Consider the following 19,029-nt stretch of genomic DNA (forward strand, 5'->3'; position numbering starts at 1 on the left):
ATCAGGTTATAATCCAACAGGTTTATTTGGAGGCACTAGTTTTCGAAGTGCTGCTTCTTCATCAGGTGATTGTGGAGCAGCCACAACTAAAGCTAGTGCCTCCAAACAGACCTGTTGGATTATAACCTGGTGTTTTGTGATTTTTAAATTTATCCACCCCAATCCAACACCGGCACCTCCAAATCAATCTTGGTAAGGTAACACAAAGAGCTACCATCAACATCAGCCTCAAGAGTTTCAAATTCAGCAGCAAAACAAATTGGCTGGGGTCCCATTGCTGATGGCTATCTCGAACTGCTTGCTGGAAAGCATGTGTGCGGGTAATAGGTGTGTACGGAACTGTGCTTATCTATGACTTTCCTCTTGCCTAAAAGACACATTGCTACTGATATATTCTCTCTCTGGGATTGCTCACAAAGAATAACCACTTCGAATGCCATGTAACGAGTGCCTGCATAATGATTCCCGTGCGGTAAGTCAGAGAGGAATAAAGTGTCAGTTACAGAAATAAAATGTAACTTGCCAAAGGAACAGTTTTTCTTTTTTCATGTAAAAGAACTAATTGAATTGTCAGTAGCAGATTGTGTTTTCAGTCAATAAGCTTTTTAAGAAAAATCCCATTATTTGATTTAAGCAACATAAACGGTGCAAAATATTTAGCACTTGAAATAAGTTGTAATTCTCATTATTTGAATTAAAAATAGTTTGTTTACTCATGAAGGCAAAATTCCATTCTATTAAGTGTTCTTACTCTTCAAGTTAGCCATGTTGTAGATGTTAAACCTTCTTGATGAGTAGATTAAAAAAGATGAGTCAAAGAGATTAGATTAGATTACTTACAGTTTGGAACCAGGCCCTTCGGCCCAACAAGTCCACACCGACCTGCCGAAGCGCAACCCACCCAGACCCATTCCCCTACATTTACCACTTCACCTAACACTACGGGCAATTTCACTTGGCCAATTCACCTAACCTGCACACCTTTGGACTGTGGGAGGAAACCGGAGCGCCCAGAGGAAACCCACGCAGGCACTGGGAGAACGTGCAAACTCTACACAGAGAGTCGCCTGAGGCGGGAATTGAACGTGGGTCTCTGGCGCTGTGAGGCAGCAGTGCTTGCCACCGTGCCGCCCACAGATGTGCTAGAACACATTAACACTATTTTACGAGAAATGTCTGTTTCAAAACCTTTTACAACTATGCTGACATGGGCTGTCAGTTACCTACTGGATAATTGGCCTTGGACACTGACCCTTCGAAATAGGTTTGTTTATAGTTCATTTCTGCAATGAGAATAGTTTTTTTGTAACAGTGGGTGTGAGGCAACAATTAGCATTTCAAATTGTGTGGGAAAGCAGTCTTCGTGAAAGGAAAACTATTGTGTGTCAATAAACATATTAATGAAGCATCCTAATTTACAACTAGTGATTAATTGAATAAAAATAGGTTTTTCACTTCTGTTACAGAAGTCAGCTCAGAGACAATGTACCATGGGACTACTGTGTTACGTTTGTACAGCTGGCTGGGATGAGTCTTTCCTGTCGTGGGCAGGAAGTTGCTGTTCTGTTGATGTCTTTGTTTTGGAAAGTGTTTTTGACTTTGGCAGAGTTTCTTCGACTGAGGTCAGGCAGTTAGTGTCGGCTGTAATTCTGTGTCACGGGAAAGGTTTTATCCAGCAGGGAACAGGTTGTTTCTTTCAAGTTCAATCTGCACAAAGTGAGAAGTTCCTTAAAAGGGATCATTGCTTTAAAACGTTTTGGCAAATCTTGTGTTGCTTGGAAAAGGAATGGTGGAACAATAATTTCTGTCACTGTAGTATTCTAAGTTTCAATACCCTGTTGTTTACAAACAAGCACACATGAAAACCATGTTGCTTCATTCACTTTCAGACTGGAGGCCTGTGACCAGTGGAGAACCACAGGATCAGTTCTGGGTCCACTGCTTTTCATCATTTATATAAATGATTTGGATGTGAGCATAAGAGGTATAGTTAGTAAGTTTGCAGATGACACCAAAACTGGAGATGTAGTGGACAGCGACAAAAGTTACCTCAGATGACAATGGGATCTTGATCAGATGGGCCAATGGGCTGAGGAGTGACAGATGGAGTTTAATTTAGATAAATGTGAGGTGCTGCATTTTCGGAAAGCAAATCATTCCCAAGCAAATCTGAACAAGGAGACATTGGAGCGCAGGTTCATAGTTCCTTGAAAGTGGAGTTGCAGGTAGATAGGATAGTGAAGAAGGCGTTTGGTATGCTTTCCTTTATTGGTCAGAGTAAAGGAGTTGGGACATCATGTTGCGGCGGTACAGGACATTGGTTAGGCCACTGTTGGAATATTGTGTGCAATTCTGGTCTCCTTCCTATCGGAAGGATGTTGTGAAACTTGAAAGGGTTCAGAAAAGATTTACAAGGATGTTGCCAGGATTGGAGGATTTGAGCTATAGGGAGAGGTTGAATAGGCTAGGGCTGTTTTCCCTGGAGTGTTGGAGGCTGAGAGGTGACCTTATAGAGGTTTAAAAAATCATGAGGGGCATGGATAGGATAAATAGAAAAAGTCTTTTCCCTGGGGTCGGGGAGTCCAGAACTAGAGGGCATAGGTCTAGGGTGAGAGGGGAAAGATATATTAAGCGACCTAAGGGGCAACATTTTCATGCAGAGGGTGGTACGTGTGTGGAAAATGAGCTTCCAGAGGAAGTGGTGGAGGCTGGTACAATTACAGCATTTAAAAGATAGGCATATGAACAGGAAGGGTTTGGAGGGATATGGGCTGGGTGCTGGTAGGTGGGACTAGATTGGGTTAGGATATCTGGTCCGCATGGACGGGTTGGACCGATATCTCTGTGACTCTGTTTAAAAAGTGGTGGGAGAAAGTGAGCACTGCAGACTCTGGAGATAAGAGTCGAAGAGTGTGGTGCTGGAAAAGCACAGGTAATCAGGCAGCATCGAGGAGCAGGAGAATCGACATTTCGAGCATAATCTCTTCATTAGGAATGAGAGGGTGGCCCAAGGGGGCTGAGAGATAAATGGGAGGGGGGGGTGAGGCTGTAGTGAAGGTAGTTGAGAATGCGATAGGTCGATGAAGTTGGGGGTAAAGGTGATAGGTTGAAGAGGAGGGTGGAGTGGATAGGTGGGAATGAGGATAGACAAGTAGCATAGGTCAAGAGGGCTGTTCCGAATTGGAAAGTTAGATCTGGAATTAGGTGGGGGGAGGGGAAATGAGGAAACTGGTAAAATCCACATTGATCCCTTGTGGTTGGAGGGTCCCAAGGCGGAAGATGTGGAGTTCTTCCTCCAGGTATCAGGTGGTAAGGGTTTGCTGTTAGAGGAAACAAAGGACCTGCATGTCCTTGGCGGAGTGGGAAGGGGCCATCGGGTTGTTTTGTGTTTGTTCCGGAGATGTTCTGTGAAGCATTTCGCAAGATGCCATCCTGTCTCCCCACTGCAGAGGAGGCCACATCGGGAGCAATGGATACAGTAGATTTCATGTGTGGAAGTGCAGATATATCACTGGATGTGGAAGGCTCCTTTTGGGGCCTTGGATGGAGATAAGGGGGGAGGTGTGGGTGCATGTTTTGCAATTCTTGTAGTGGCAGGGGAAGGTGCCGGGACGGGAGGATGGGTTGGTGGGGTGCGTGGACCTAACAAGGGAGTTGCGGAGGGAATTGTCTTTATGGAATGCAGATAGGGGTGGGGAGGGTAATACATCCCTGGTGGTGGGGTCTGTTTGAAGGTGGTGGAAATGGCGGAGGATAATGCAATGTATCTGGAGGTTGGTGGAGTGGAAGGTGAGGACCGGGGTTGGGGGGAGATGTGTCCTTGTCGCGGTTTGAGGGCAGAGGTGCAGGAAGTAGATGAGATGAGCTGGAAGGCATCATCAACCACGTGGGAGGGGAAATTGTGGTCTTTGAAGAAGGAAACCATCTGATATGTTCTATGGTGGAATTGGTCCTCCTGGAAGCAGATGTGGTGGAGGCGGAGGAATTGGAAATCAGGGATAGCATTTTTACAGGAGGTAGGGTCGGAGGAGATGTAGTCCAGGTGGCTGTGGGAGTCTGTGGGTTTGTAGCAGATGTCTGTGTTGAGTCAGTCACTATTAATGGAGCTGGAGAGGTCCAGGAAGAGGAGGGAGATGTTCGAGAAGGTCCAGGTGAACTTAAGGTCGGAGTGGAAAGTGTTGTTTAAATTGATGAACTGTTCAACCTCCTTGTGGGAGCATGAGGTGGCGCCAATACAGTCATCAAATTAGCGGAGGAAAAGGTGAAGAATGGTGCGGATGTAGCTGCAGAAGATGGACTGTTCCACATACCTTACAAAGAGACAGGCATTGTTCAGGCCTATATGGGTGCCCGTGGCTACCCCTTTGGAGGAAGTGGTGTTAGCAAGGAGGGATTGGAAGGAGATGCAGAAAAGAAGATTGAATATCTAAGCAAGATTAACAGAATTATGGGTTGTTGGGGAGGGGATTGGGGAATAGAAGGAAATGGAGACCGAAATTTGGAGCCAAACATTTATTTTAGGAAGGAACATGATTGGAAATGAGTACAGTTTCCACTTGTATCCAGTACATAAAAGGATTTTTGTGGGTTCCTATTATGAAAGAGTGATGCCAATAGCTCCCATTAAAAAAAATCAGACTTTTAAAATGAGTGCAAGAGGTTTGTCCTCTCGCACTCCAGAACTAGAGGGCATAGGTTTAGGGTGAGAGGGGAAAGATATAAAAGAGACCTAAGGGCAACTTTTTCACGCAGAGGGTGGTATGTGTATGGAATGAGCTTCCAGAGGATGTGGTGGAGGCTGGTACAATTGCAACATTTAAGAGGCATTTGAATGGGTGTATGAATAGGAAGGGTTTGGAGGGATATGGGCCGGGTGCTGGCAGGTGGGACTAGATTGGGTTGGGACATCTGGTCGGCATGGACGGGTTGGACCAAAGGGTCTGTTTCTGTGCTGTGCATCTCTATAACTCTATGACTCTAAGTGACAAAGTTGATTGATGAGGGAAGGATTGTAGATGTCAGATTAGATTAGATTACAGTGTGGAAATAGGCCCTTCGGCCCAACAAGTTCACGCTGACCCTCCGAAGAGAAACCTACCCAGACCCATTCCCCTACATTTACCCCTTCACCTAACACTACGGGCAATTTAGCATGGCCAATTCATCTAACCTGCACATTTTTGGACTGTGGGAGGAAACCAGAGCACCCAGAGGAAACCCACGCAGACACGGGGAGAATGTGCAAAGTCCACACAGACAGTTGCCTGAGGCTGGATTTGAACCCAGGTCTCTGGTGCTGTGAGGCAAATGCATGGACTAAAGTAAGGCATTTGATAAGGTGCCCCATGATAGGCTGATGGGGAAGGTGATGTTGCATGGGGTCCAGGGTGTTCTAGCGAGATGGATAGAGAACTGGCTGGGCACTATGAGACAGAGTAGTAGTTGAAGGGAGTTTCTTAAAAAGGAGATCTGTGATCAGTGTGTTCCACAGGGATCCGTGCTGAGACCATGTTTTGGGATATACATAAATGATTTGGAGGAAGGTATAAGTGGTCTGATTAGCAAGTTTGCAGATGACACTAAGATTTGTGGAGTAGCAGATAGTGAAGGGGACTGTCAGCAAAATATAGATAGATTGGAGAATTGGGAAGAAGAATGGCAGATGGAATTCAATCCGGGTAAATGCGAGATGATGATGCATTTTGGAAGATCCAATTCAAGAGTGAACTCTACAGTAAATGGAAACGTCCTGGGGAACATCGATGTACAGAGAGATCTGGGTGTTCAGGCCCATTGTTTTCTGAAGATGGCAATGCAGGTCAATAGACTGGGCAAGAAGGCATGCGGAATGCTTTCCTTCTTCGCATGTGGTATTGAGTACAAGAGTTGGCAGGTCATGTTACATGTATAAGGCTTTGGTTCGGCCACATTTGGAATACTGTAGTTCTAGTCGCCACATTATCAAAAGTGTGTGGGTGCTTTGGAGAGGGTGCAGAGGAGGTTCACATGGATATTGCCTGGTATGGAGGGTGCTAGCTATGAAGGGAGGTTGAGTAGATTAGGATTATTTTCATTAGAAAGACTGAGATCGAGAGGGGAACTTGACTGAGGTCTACAAAATCATGAGAGGTATAGACAGGGTGGATACCAAGAAGTTTTTTTCCAGAGTGGGGGACACAATTACTGGGGGTCATGAATTCAAAGTGAGAGGGGAAAGGTTCTTTATGCAGAGGGTAGTGGGTGCCTGGAACACATTGCCAGAGGAGGTGGTAGAGGCGGGCACGATAGCATAATTTAAGATGTTTCTAGACAAATTCATGAATGGGCAGGGAGCAAAGGGATACAGACACTTAGAAAATAGGCGATTGGTTTACATAGAGGGTCTGGATCGGCGCAGGCTTGAAGGGCTGAAGTGCCTGTTCCTGTCCTTTAATTTTCTTTGTTTTTGTTTTACTCCTAGGAGAAAGTGAGGACTGCAGATGCTGGAGATCAGAGCTGAAAATGTGTTGCTGGAAAAGCGCAGCAGGTCAGGCAGCATCCAAGGAGCAGGAGAATCGATATTTCGGGCATGAGCCCTTCTTCAGGAATGAGGAAAGTGTGCCAAGCAGGCTAAGATAAAAGGTAGGGAGGAGGGACTTGGGGGAGGGGTGTTGGAAATGCGATAGGTGGAAGGAGGTTAAGGTGAGGGGGATAGGCCAGAGTGGGGGTAGGGGCGGAGAGGTCAGGAAGAAGATTGCAGGTTAGGAAGGTGGTGCTGAGTTCGAGGGTTGGGACTGAGACAAGGTGGGGGGAGGGGAAATAAGGAAACTGGAGAAGTCTGAGTTCATCCCTTGTGGTTGGAGGGTTCCTAGGCGGAAGATGAGGCGCTCTTCCTCTAGCCGTTGTGTTGCTATGGTCTGGCGATGGAGGAGTCCAAGGACCTGCATGTCCTTGGTGGATTGGGAGAGGGTGTTGAAGTGTTGAGCCACGGGGTGGTTGGGTTGGTTGGTCCCAGTGTCCCAGAGGTGTTCTCTGAAACGTTCCGCAAGTAGGCGGCCTGTCTCCCCAATATAGAGGAGGCCACGTCGGGTGCAGCGGATGCAGTAAATGATGTGTGTGGAGGTGCAGGTGAATTTGTGGCGGATATGGAAGGATCCCTTGGGGCCTTGGAGGGAAGTAAGGGGGGAGGTGTGGGTGCAAGTTTGTTGCGGTTGCAGGGGAAGATGCCGGGAGTGGAGGTTGGGTTGATGGGGGGTGTGGACCTGACGAAGGAGTCGGGGGGGTGGGGGAGTGGTCTTTTCGGAACGCTGATAGGGAAGGGGAGGGAAATATATCCCTGGTGGTGGGGTCCGTTTGGAGGTGGCGGAAATGACGACGGATGATATGATGTATATGGAGGCTGGTGGGGTGATAGGTGAGGACCAGTGGGGTTCTGTCCTGGTGGCAATTGGAGGGTGGGGCTCAAGGGCGGAGGAGTGGGAAGTGGAGGAGCTGCGGTGGAGAGCATCGTCAACCACGTCTGGGGGGAAATTGTGGTCTTTGAAGAAGGAGGCCATCTGGGTTGTTCGGTATTGGAACTGGTCCTCCTGGGAGCAGATGCGGCGGAGATGAAGGAATTGGGAATATGGGATGGCATTTTTACAGGGGACAGGGTGGGAGGAGGTGGAGTCTAGGTAGCTGTGGGAGTCGTTCGGTTTATAGTAAATGTCCGTGTTGATTCGGTCACCCTAGATAGAAATGGAGAGGTCTAGGAAGGGGAGGGAGGAGTCTGAGACGGTCCAGGTAAATTTGAGGTCAGGGTGGAAGGTGTTGGTAAAGTGGATGAACTTTTCAACCTCCCTACTCCCAGGGAGGACCAGTTCCAATAACGAACAACACAGAAGGCCTCCTTCTTCAATGACCGCAATTTCCTCCCAGACATGGTCGACGATGCTCTCCACCGCAGTTCCTCCGCCCTTGAGCCCTGCCCCTCCAATTGCCACCAGGACAGACCCCCACCGGTCCTCACCTACCATCCCACCAACCTCCATATACATCGTATCATCTGTCGTCATTTCCGCCACGTCCAAATGGACCCCACCACCAAGGATATATTTCCCTTCCCTCCCCTATCAGCGTTCCGAAAAGATCACTCCCTCCATGACTCCCTTGTCAGGTCCACACCCCCCACCAACCCAACCTCCACTCCCGGCGCCTTCCCCTGCAACCGCAAGAAATACAAAACTTGCGCCCACACCTCCCCCTTTACTTCCCTCCAAGGTCCCAAAGGATCCTTCCATATCCGCCACAAGTTCACCTGCACCTCCACACACATCATTTACTGCATCTGCTGCACCCGACGTGGCCTCCTCTATATTGGGGAGACAGGCCGCCGACTTGCGGAACGTTTCAGAGAACACCTCTGGGACACCCGGACCAACCACCCCGTGGCTCAACACTTCAACTCCCCATCCCACCCCACCAAGCACATGCAGGTCCTTGGACTCCTCCATCGCCAGACCATAGCAACACGACGGTTGGAGGAAGAGCGTCTCATCTTCCGCCTAGGAACCCTCCAACCACACAGGATGAACTCCGATTTCTCCAGTTTCCTCATTTCCCCTCCCCCCACCTTGTCTCAGTCCCAACCCTCGAACTCAGCACCACCTTCCTAACCTGCAATCTTCTTCCTGACCTCTCCGCCCCACCCCCACTCCGGCCTATCACCCTCACCTTAACCTCCTTCCACCTATCGTATTTCCAATGCCCTTCCCCCAAGTCCCTCCTTCCTACCTTTTATCTTAGCCTGCTGGACACACTTTCCTCATTCCTGAAGAAGGGCTCATGCCCGAAACGTCGATTCTCCTGCTCCTTGGATGCTGCCTGACCTGCTGCGCTTTTCCAGCAACACATTTTCAGCTCTGATCTCCAGCATCTGCAGTCCTCACTTTCTCCTCACATCTGTATGATCTGCAATGTTCAAAATTGCTGTAGTCCATTTAATTAACTGGATCCCATGGCTCAGCAGCAAGTGACTGTATTTCCTTCAGCAGGTGACATTCAGGTCAGACCGTCAGCTTGGTGACTGTAACTGCATCATTGTTGCTTGTCAAAAACAGAAGGTGAAGTGTGGGACTTCTAACATCAAGATCAACTTGACCAGATTTCTCACATATTTAGTCATTGTCCATGTCACTCGGGTCTGTGTAAGATTCTGTCCCATGTTGATCATTCACCTAGAATTCAAGAATCCAAACTTAGTACAGATGATATTAAAAATATATATAAATCTAAGTTTACATCACTTTTAGGGCTGGCAGAAGTTCTGAGTCGAGAGTGTGGTGCTGGAAAAGCTCAGCAGGTTAGGCAATATCCGAGGAGCAGGAGAATCAATGTTTTGGGCAAAAGCCCTTCATCAGAGGTTCTGAATCTACTGATAGCCAAGGACATGATTGAATTGGTGGTGGGGTGGGGAAGATGGAGGAGTACACTGAAACTAGCCAAGAAAACATTGAAATAGAACTCCCAGAGGTGCAAAAGTTGTAAATGAGGATTTCAGTAGAAAACAGTTTGAAGCGGGAGTTGAGTTGCACCATGATGCCGAGGTGGAAATATGATTTGGAGATGCCAGTGTTGGACTGGGGTGTACAAAGTTAAAAATCTCACAAAACCAGGTTATAGTCCAACAGGTTTAATTGGAAGCACACTAGCTTTCAGCACTACCACCTGATGAAGGAGCGACGCTCCGAAAGCTAGTGTGCTTCCAATTAAACCTGTTGGACTATAACCTGGTGAGGTGGAAATAGATATTCTTCCTCTGCTGAAATGTTTATGCAACTATGACATAGTTAAGCATCTTCCCACCTAAACTGGGCAGAAAATTTAATTCCACAAGCATTTTTGGTTCTCAGTTCTGAGGTTTTCTTCAATGATCAGAAAAACAGACCAAAAAAAAGAGAAAAATCATATTTCTTTATTGCTAACTGCAATTTTGGCAAAAGCTATAACAAAGTTCATGATATTTTAAAATTGTCAATGTAAACATCAACTGTTTATGTTGCAGTTTTCCTGTCAGCCTAAACACAGTATGACAGTATTTTCTTTCTGCTAATATAGTTTGATATTGATGTGGGAGTTATTGAGCTCTGTACACTATTTAAACACCATCATCAATTACTTCACACTCTCTTAAAATTAGCATAATGATTTACAAAGCCTTAACAGTTAACAGTTGATAAGAATTTAAATTCTTTCATCTTCTGTGACTCAGGCCAACTCAAAGAGAGTGAGTGAGTGGGTAAGGGAAGTGTGGCAAAACAGACCAATAATGTCTTGCTTTTTTCACTGACCTCTTTCCTCTGCTGTGTGCTTCCTCAAGGTGACGTTCCAGGTACTTGTAACATGCTGTCTTGACTACTACTTTTGGCGCAAATACTGTACTATCGTACAGCCTTGACAGTTTGCCAAGTTGTTTTGTGCTGAGATCTGATTTCTCATACTTTTACATTTTACTTGTCTGTGTGCTTTTGTCTTTTACATTCCGTGTTGTTCCTATGCTCCAATTTAAATCCGTTAAAAAGAGCACAATATATAGAATGTTTAAAGTTGAAAAATAGTTTACGCTTTTTGTTTAATGTCTAAGTCTTTCAGCGACCAGCTCAGCACATTTCCACAAAGTAAAAGAGAATCTTTGCAGGCAGCTGAACGGAAGCTGGTATTCTATATCCTTCAATGTCACTGAGTATTGCGAGACCTCTTTTGGTAATCAACCTGCAACGTGTTAAAGTGGCTGCAACAACATGATAACCAACTTGTCAATATTTGTAGTCTTATCCATTAAATTACCAGTTCAACGACAAATACGATGTCCAGCGAAGACGATTTAAAACTGTGCAAGCAATGGAGGTGTGCTTAGACATCCGGAATAATAAGTTGTTAACTGTTCGTTCCAACTGTGTTTCGATCCTGATCCAAGCACAATGTTGATACAATGTTCTGAATTGAGCATAAACTGTTGACTCATTTAAAGAGATAGTCAGTAAAGTGTGTGCTAGAAGTCAAGGACAACTCACAAAATGTTGTCATTCTACATCCAGGCCTTGAAAATGCTAAGATTATGGTAGTCTTAATCAAAAGTTAGGTGTAGAGTTTCTCTTTGCCTGTAAGTGGAACATTGTGTGATCAGAACATGGTCAAAATTGTAATGATTGAGTACAGTTTCAGTTTTTGCAAAAAATGAATATTTGGCAGACACAAACGTCAACCTTGGTGCAGCAGTCCAATCAGACAAAAGAATATTTTTTTCCATTTAAGTAGTATTTCTTTATATGTTTGAATTGGAGCCTGATTCAGCCTCTTCGATACAGCTGAAAGTAACTTTATCATAAAAAGTATGCATTTTTAAGAAGTGTCCAACCCTCCATCTGAGATTAACTTGATTTAAATTAAGTCAAAAGTACTTACAAAAACTATACTCAACGAGTTACTAGTTCAATTGGGTGTGCTCCAATATGTATCTTGGTATATTGTCTTTCCAAAACAGTTTTTTAAAAAATATACTGTGCCAATTTCAAAACCTGCACACCAAATTAAACTAGCCTAATTTTAAAAGCATTCTTGAACAAGCACAATTGGTAAAGTCTTGCAATTTATAATTGGGGATAGTATTTTGTTTTGTGCCTGATGAAGACAAATGGTATCTTAAATCAGCATAAAAGATCTCAGTCTCAAATGCAAGTGTATTTGGGAGTACCTTAAGATGTTTTTAAAGTCCCTGAACATCTACATCATTTAATCTAGATTATACTACTTTTGTTGGCGACAAGGAGTGGAATCTCTACCCCTCTATTTTCTTTATAACTAGAGGTCAGCTTTGTGTTTCAGATAAAACTCAAAATTTAGCTCTGGATGTATGTTATATTGAAATAATTCCCTTTTTATTTCAATTTTAATGCTCACTGATTTAATTAGGGATACAGTTTATTTATTTTATCAGAACTTTCTATTTTCAGTGTTGTGAATCTGGAATTTTCCTAATTTGAATACACACATACGAAATAGATGCAGGCACAGACCATTTAGTCCCTTGAGTCGTTCCCCCTTTCAGTAAGATTATAGCTAATCTGTTTATGTTTTGAATTCCACATTAATATTGTCGGGTAAGGGAATCTACCTCTGTTTTAAAATATTCACTGGTCCTGCCCTTCACTGTCGTTGGTACCAGTGGATTCTGAAGCTGCACAAATTGTCAGGGCAGGAAAAAATATTCTCCTCTTCTCTCTCCTGAAAGGACAATCCCTGATTTTGAAAGTGCCCCCAGTTCTGATCCACAAAAGGAAATATCCTTTTCAAATCTGCCTTATGCCCATTCAAGATTTTATACACTTCAACAAAGTCACTACTCAATCTTCTAAGCTCCAGCAGAGACAATGTTGGCCTGTCCAAGCTACCTAAAATAAACAGCTCAATCTTGGTATCATTTTAGTAAACCATCTCTGAACCTCCTCCATAGCTTTCACTTTGTGCAGTAACTTTTGATGTGGCATCTTATCAAGTATCTTCTGGAAATGCACATCTAATGTGTCCAAAGACTCCCATTTATCCATATCGCATCTGATTCCTTTGAAGAACTCATCAGTTGGTTAAACATGATTTCCTTTTGATGAAACCATGCTGTCTGTTCCTGATTAATTTGATGTTTTTCTAAGTACACAGCTAGAATTTCTTAATGATCGATTCTAACACTTTGTTCATAACAGACATCAAATTGACTAGGCTGCAGTCTCCTGTTTTCTGCCTCCTTGTACCTTGAATACGGGTGCCATATTTTCTATTATCTAATGCAGTTGAAATCCAGGGAGTTTTGGAAAATTAACATCAATGTATCTATGACCTCATTAGGATCCTAAGATGAAGTCCATCTGAACCCAGATACTTGTCTGCCTGTAGCTCCATTCATATGCTTAGTATTACATCTCTAATCACAGAGTCATAGAGATGTACAGCACAGAAACAGACCCTTTGGTCCAACTTGTCCATGCCAACCAGATAGCTCAACCCAATCTAGTCCCAACTGCCAGCACCTGGCCCATATTCCTCTAAACCCTTCCTATTCATATTCCCATCCAGATGCCGTTTAAATGTTGCAATTGTACCTGCCTCCACCACTTCCTCTGGCAGCTCATTCCATACATGTACCACCCTCTGCATGAGAAGTTGCCCCTTAGGTCTCTTTTATGTCTTTCCCTTCTCACCCTAAGCCTATGCCCTCTAGTTCTGGACCCCCCCCCAGGGAAAATACTTTGTCTATTTATCCTATCCATGCTCTTCATGATTTTATAAACTTCTATAAAGGTCACCCCTCAGCTTCCGACACTCCAGGAAAAACAGCCCCAGTCTATTCAACCTCTCCCTATAGCTCAAATCCTCCCACCTTGGCAACATCCTCATAAATCTTTTCCGAACCGTTTCAAGTTTCACAACATCTTACCGATAGGAAGGAGACCAGAACTGCATGCAATATTCCAACAGTGGCCTAACCAATGTCCTGTACAGCCGCAACATGACCTCCCAACTTCTGTACTCCGTATTCTGACCAATAAAGGAATATATACCAAAAGCCTTTTTCACTATCCTGTCTACTTGTGATTCCCCTTTCAAGGAGCTATGAACCTGCACTCCAAGATCTCTTTGTTCAGCAACACTCCTGAGGATCTTACCATTAAGTGTATAAGTCCTGCTAGGATTTGCTTTCCCAAAATGCAGCACCTGAAATTTATCTAAATTAAACTACATCTGCCACTTCTCAGTCCATTGGCCCATCTGATCAAGATCCCGTTGTAATTCTTTGCTGTCCAGGACATTTTCAATTTTGGAGTCAACTGCAAACTTACTAACTAAACCTTTTTATGCTCATATCTAAATCATTTGTATAAATGATAAAAAAGTAGTGGACCCAACACTGATCCCTGTGGCACTCCACTGGTCACGGGCCTCCAGTCTGAAAAACAACCCTCCCACCACCACCCTCTGTCTTCTACCTTTGAGCCAGTTCTGTATCCAAATGGCTAGTTCTCCCAGTACTCCATGAGATCTAACCTTCCTAACCTAATCGCCCATTGGAAACCTTGTCGACTGCTTTAATGAAGTCCATTTAGATCACGTCTACTGCTCTGCCCTCATCAATCCTCTTTGTTACTTCTTCAAAAAACTCACTTAAGTTTGTGAGAAATGACTTCCCAAGCGCAAAGCCATGTTGACTATCCCTAGTCAGTCCTTGCCTTTCCAAATACATATATATCCTTTCCCTCAGAATTCCCTCCAACGACTTGCCCACCACTGACATCAGGTTCACTGGTCTATAGTTCCCTGGCTTGTCCTTACCACCTTTTTTAAACAGTGGCACCATGTTAGACAATCTCCAGTCTTCCGGCACCTTACCTATGACTATCGATGATACAAATATCTCAGCAAGAGACCCAGCAATCACTTTCCTAGCTTCCCACAGAGTTCTAGGGTACACCTGATCAGGTCCTTGGGATTTATCCACTTTTATGCATTTCAAGACATCCAGCACTTGCTCCTCTGTAATCTGGACATTTTTCAAGATGTCACCATCTATTTCCCTACATTCTATATATTCCATGTCCTTCTCCGCAGTAAATACTGATGCAAAATACTCATTTAGTATCTCCCCGATCTCCTATGGCTCCACACAAAGGCCACCGTGCTGATATTTGAGGAGCCCTCTTCTCTCCCTAGTTACCCTTTTGTCCTTAATGTATTTGTAAAAAGTGTTCGGATGCTCCGTAACTCAATTTGCCAAAGTTATCTCATGTCCCCCTTTTGTCCTCCTGATTTCCCTCTTAAGTATACTCCTACTGCCTTTATGCTCTTCTAAGGATTCGCTTGATCTATCCTGTCTATACCTGACATATGCTTCCTTCTATTTCTTAACCATTCTCTCAATTTCTTTAGTTTTCCAGCATTCCCTATACTTACCAACCTTTCCTTTCACCCTAACAAGAATATACTTTCTCTGGATTCTTGTTATCTCATTTCTGTAGGCTTCCCATTTTCCAGCCGTTCCTTTACCTGCGAACATCTGCCCCCAGTCAGCTTTTGAAAGTTGATGCCTAATACTGTCAAAATTGGCCTTTCTCCAATTTAGAACTTCAACTTTTAGATCTCGTCTATCCTTTTCCATCACTATTTTAAAACTAATAGAATTATGGTCACTGGTCCCAAAGTGCTCCCCCACTGACACCTCAGTCACCTGCCCTGCCTTATTTCCCAAGAGCAGATCACGTTTTGCACCTTCTCACATACTCAACCTGAAAATTTTCTTATACACACTTAACAAATTCTTCTCCACCTAGTCTCTTAACACAATGGCAATCCCAGTCTATGTTTGGAAAGTTAAAATCCCCTACCATAACCACACTATTATTCTTACAGATAACTGAGATCTCCTTACAAATTTGTTTCTCAATTTCCCTCTGACTATTAGGAGATCTACAATACAATCCCAATAAGGTGATCAGCCCTTTCTTATTTCTCACTTCCACCCACATAACATCCCTGGGTGTATTTCTGGGAATATCCTCCCTCAGCACAGCTGTAATGCTATCCCTTATCAAAAATGCCACTCACCCTCCTCTCTTACCTCCCTTTCTGACCTTCCTGTAGCATTTGTATCCTGGTACATTAAGCTGCCAGTCGTCTCCATCCCTGAGCCATGTTTCTGTAATTGCTATGATATCCTAGTCCCATGCTTCTAACCATGCCCTGAGTTCATCTGTATTTCCTGTCAGGCCTCTTGTTTTGAAGTAAATGCAGTTTAATTTATCAGTCCTATCTTGTTCTCTGTTTTGTCCCCCCCCTGCCCTGATTGTTTGACTCACTTCTTTTCCAAACTGTACCAGTCTCCGATTGATCTCTCTTTCCTCACTATCTCCCTGGGTCCCACAATGTCCCCAACCCCCACCTTACTAGTTTAAATACTCCCAAGCAACTTTGGCAGCATGGTGGCTCAGTGGTTAGCACTGCTGTCTCACAGCACCAGGGTCCTGGGTTCGATTCCCGCCTGTCTGTGTAGAGTTTGCACATTCTCCCTTTGTCTGCATGGGTTTTCTCCGGGTGCTCCGGTTTCCTCCCACAATCCAAAGATGTGCAGGTCAGGTGAATTGGCCATAGTGTTAGGTGTGTTAGTCAGGGGTAAATGTAGGGTAGGGGAATGGGTTTAGGTGGGTTTCTCTTTGAAGGGGCGGTGTGGACTTGTTGGGCCGAAGGGCCTGTTTCCACACTATAGAGAATCTAATCTAACTCTAGCAAATCTCTCTGCCAGTATATTAGTCCCCTTCCAATTTAGGTGCAAACCATCCTTCTTGTACAGGTCACTTCTACCCCAAAAGAGCTTCCAATGAATCAAAAATTGTGAATCCTTCTCCCATACACCAGCTCCTCAGCCATATTTGTCTCTTTGGGAAAGGTCACTTTTTTGCCATGTCTTTCCCTATTCCCTTTTCCTTGTGTTCCTTCTTAAATGTGATTCATCTTTCTAATAATCTGTTCTGATGACTTGTCATAATGACTGAAAGATCAATTGGTTCATCTTTGCACAGATGGTGCAAGTCCTGCAGTACTTTCATTTTTAAATTTTGTTTAAAGCCTCCCAAGCTTTAATGACTCTGTGCTCATCTCTAATTGTACATGTTTACAAGACTTCCTCTCCATTTTTTTCCAGGCAGTATGGGCTGTTCCTGAAAGCAAACGGAATGAATGTATGTACAAAGGAAAGTCGAGAGAGGTATGTTCTACAATTAATACTGTATGCAGTGCTACCTTTATAGCTGTCTATAACTAACTACCTTTATAGCTGTCGTCAACAATGGTTTATAACAATGTGGAGCCCTAGCACATAGGAACATTCTGAAGGTTTATTAGAACGATCTACTATTTATTCAGAAATATACAACATAATTAAGATTTGTGACCAAAGACTTTCCATAAACTGTTAATTATCATTCGTCTGTTCCTGGCTATTTCCAAAGAAGTGAAAGATCTCAACTCTTGAAAATAAATGATATTCATTCATATCAGAAAAAACTTGCTTTGTAAAAACGAAAGCAAAATGTTGTTTTTGTGAGCGTCCCGAGTTTTTACAGCACATGAAAGGCCCTTTGGTCTTATCATGCCGGTGTTCAAAATCCATCCATTCCAATCCTATTTTCCAACATTTAACCCATAGCATTGTATGCTGTGGCATTTCAAGTGGATTCATCTGAATTAGTTTTTAAATGTCTTGAGAGTTCCTGCCTTTACCATCCTTTTAGACAGTGAGTTCCAGATGTTCTCAACCCTTTAAGTGAAATCAATTTTTCTCAGGTGTCCTCTGAACCTCCTGATCCTTACCTTAAAACACAGCCCTGGTTATTTACCCTTCTAATAAGGGACAAATCTCTCTATCTACTCTAATTTTGCCCATCAGAACTTTGTACAGCCCAATCAGATCACTCCTCAGTCTCTTCTGGTGTAACGAAAATAATCTCTATCTGAACTTGCTTCATAGCTGAAACACTCCAGTCCAGGCAACATCCTGCAGAATTTCTTCTGTATCCTTTCTAGTGCGATCACATCCCTCTTATAGTGTGGCACATAGAACTGCACACAGTTGTCCAACTGTGGTTTAACTAATGTTGTATGCAGCTCCATCGAGTCCTCCTTGTTCTTGTATTCGATGCCTTGATTAAGGCAAGTATCCCATATGCCTTCTTAACCACCTTATCTACCTGTCCTGCTCCCTTCAAGGATCTATGGACATGCACACCATGGTCCCTGTGATCCTCTGTATCTCCTTGGGGTCCTACCATTCAAATTTACCACCTTACCTGTTCACTGGTGTATGGTCACAAGTTGCCCACAGCAGTTTTTCATGTGTGAATATAGGTGGGGAATATCAGAAAGCTATTGAGGATAGCCATCAAGCTTAATTCCACCCTGCTTTTCAGTTTCACAATCCTATGTTATTGTGATGAAACCCAGGAGCCAAGAGTGATGTTTTTGCTTTTCATCCATACCACAGGGTTTCTGAGAGCAGACCCTGAATTTTCATTCCTGAGATTTCATATTTGTGAAAATTTCAGCTTCTCAAACCTGACTTGGAAGGTAAAGGGCCAGAAATTATCCTGCATAGCTGAATTTCAAGGAGATGTGTATTAACTGGAGTTATAAAAACAGATGGAGATAGGTTGGTTACTGGGTGCAAAGGTGGGTTGTGGGAATGGCCTGCTTTGGTGATCTAGGGTTTTGCTGCAGCTATTTGGAATTTAAATTATAAAACAAAAGACAGTCTCCATCCCTTTCACCCCATCACCTCTCCTTGCACTTCACATCTATCTCATGACCTCCACCCACCCAATGTCATCTCATTTCCACCGTATCAGCCTACGGTCTTTATCCATCCCATAGTCTTTTTATAGCCGCCATGTCATCTTAGTATCAACTCATGTCAACCCATAAGCCTCACTACTCTTTGCCCTTAGAACCTCCTTGCCAACACACCTAGTATTTACCATGGCCAATGCTGACATTAAATAAAATGTTATTAAGTACAATTAATGAATTCATTACTTAAGAAAAGAACACTTTAAAAAAAGGCATTCCGTGCATTTAAATTCTTTCAAGTACTTAATCCTTTATAAAATAATTCATTGTATTCATATCCCCACTTTCAAAACTTCAAGTACTTGATGTTTTCCGGCAAACTGAGAGTTTACAGGCACCCACTGTATATTGATAGTTTATGAAATCTGTCAAGCAGCTCAAATCCTGTAGTATTGGTCCTCAGATTTATGTTAGCTGATAAAGAAAATCTATTTTACTGCTATTTTATTGTAATTTTTTTTTCCAAAAGCTTAAAGCCAGCAGATTTAAAAGCTTTGACAAATAGATATTTTTTGTGAAATTACGCACATACTTTTCACAAGCTCATATCTGTTTTGGCCATCTTACAGAGCACCCTTTTGCCTTTTATGCCATCCAGCAAAGCTTATTTTGCCAAAACATGTATCT

At 43.6% G+C, this 19,029-nt stretch overlaps 1 protein-coding gene across 1 annotated transcript in view; it reads left to right on the forward strand.

Annotated features, from left to right (window-relative positions):
* The window catches only part of LOC140494432 (semaphorin-4E-like), a 74,183-nt gene that overhangs the window by 14,723 nt on the left and 40,431 nt on the right, over nucleotides 1-19,029 (forward strand). The window contains exon 4 of the mRNA XM_072593615.1: nucleotides 16,703-16,765. Coding sequence (XP_072449716.1) covers nucleotides 16,703-16,765 — 63 coding nt within the window. The remainder of the gene's footprint in view (nucleotides 1-16,702; nucleotides 16,766-19,029) is intronic.

This window comes from Chiloscyllium punctatum, chromosome 24, assembly GCF_047496795.1.
Source record: "Chiloscyllium punctatum isolate Juve2018m chromosome 24, sChiPun1.3, whole genome shotgun sequence".
NCBI lineage: Eukaryota > Metazoa > Chordata > Chondrichthyes > Orectolobiformes > Hemiscylliidae > Chiloscyllium > Chiloscyllium punctatum.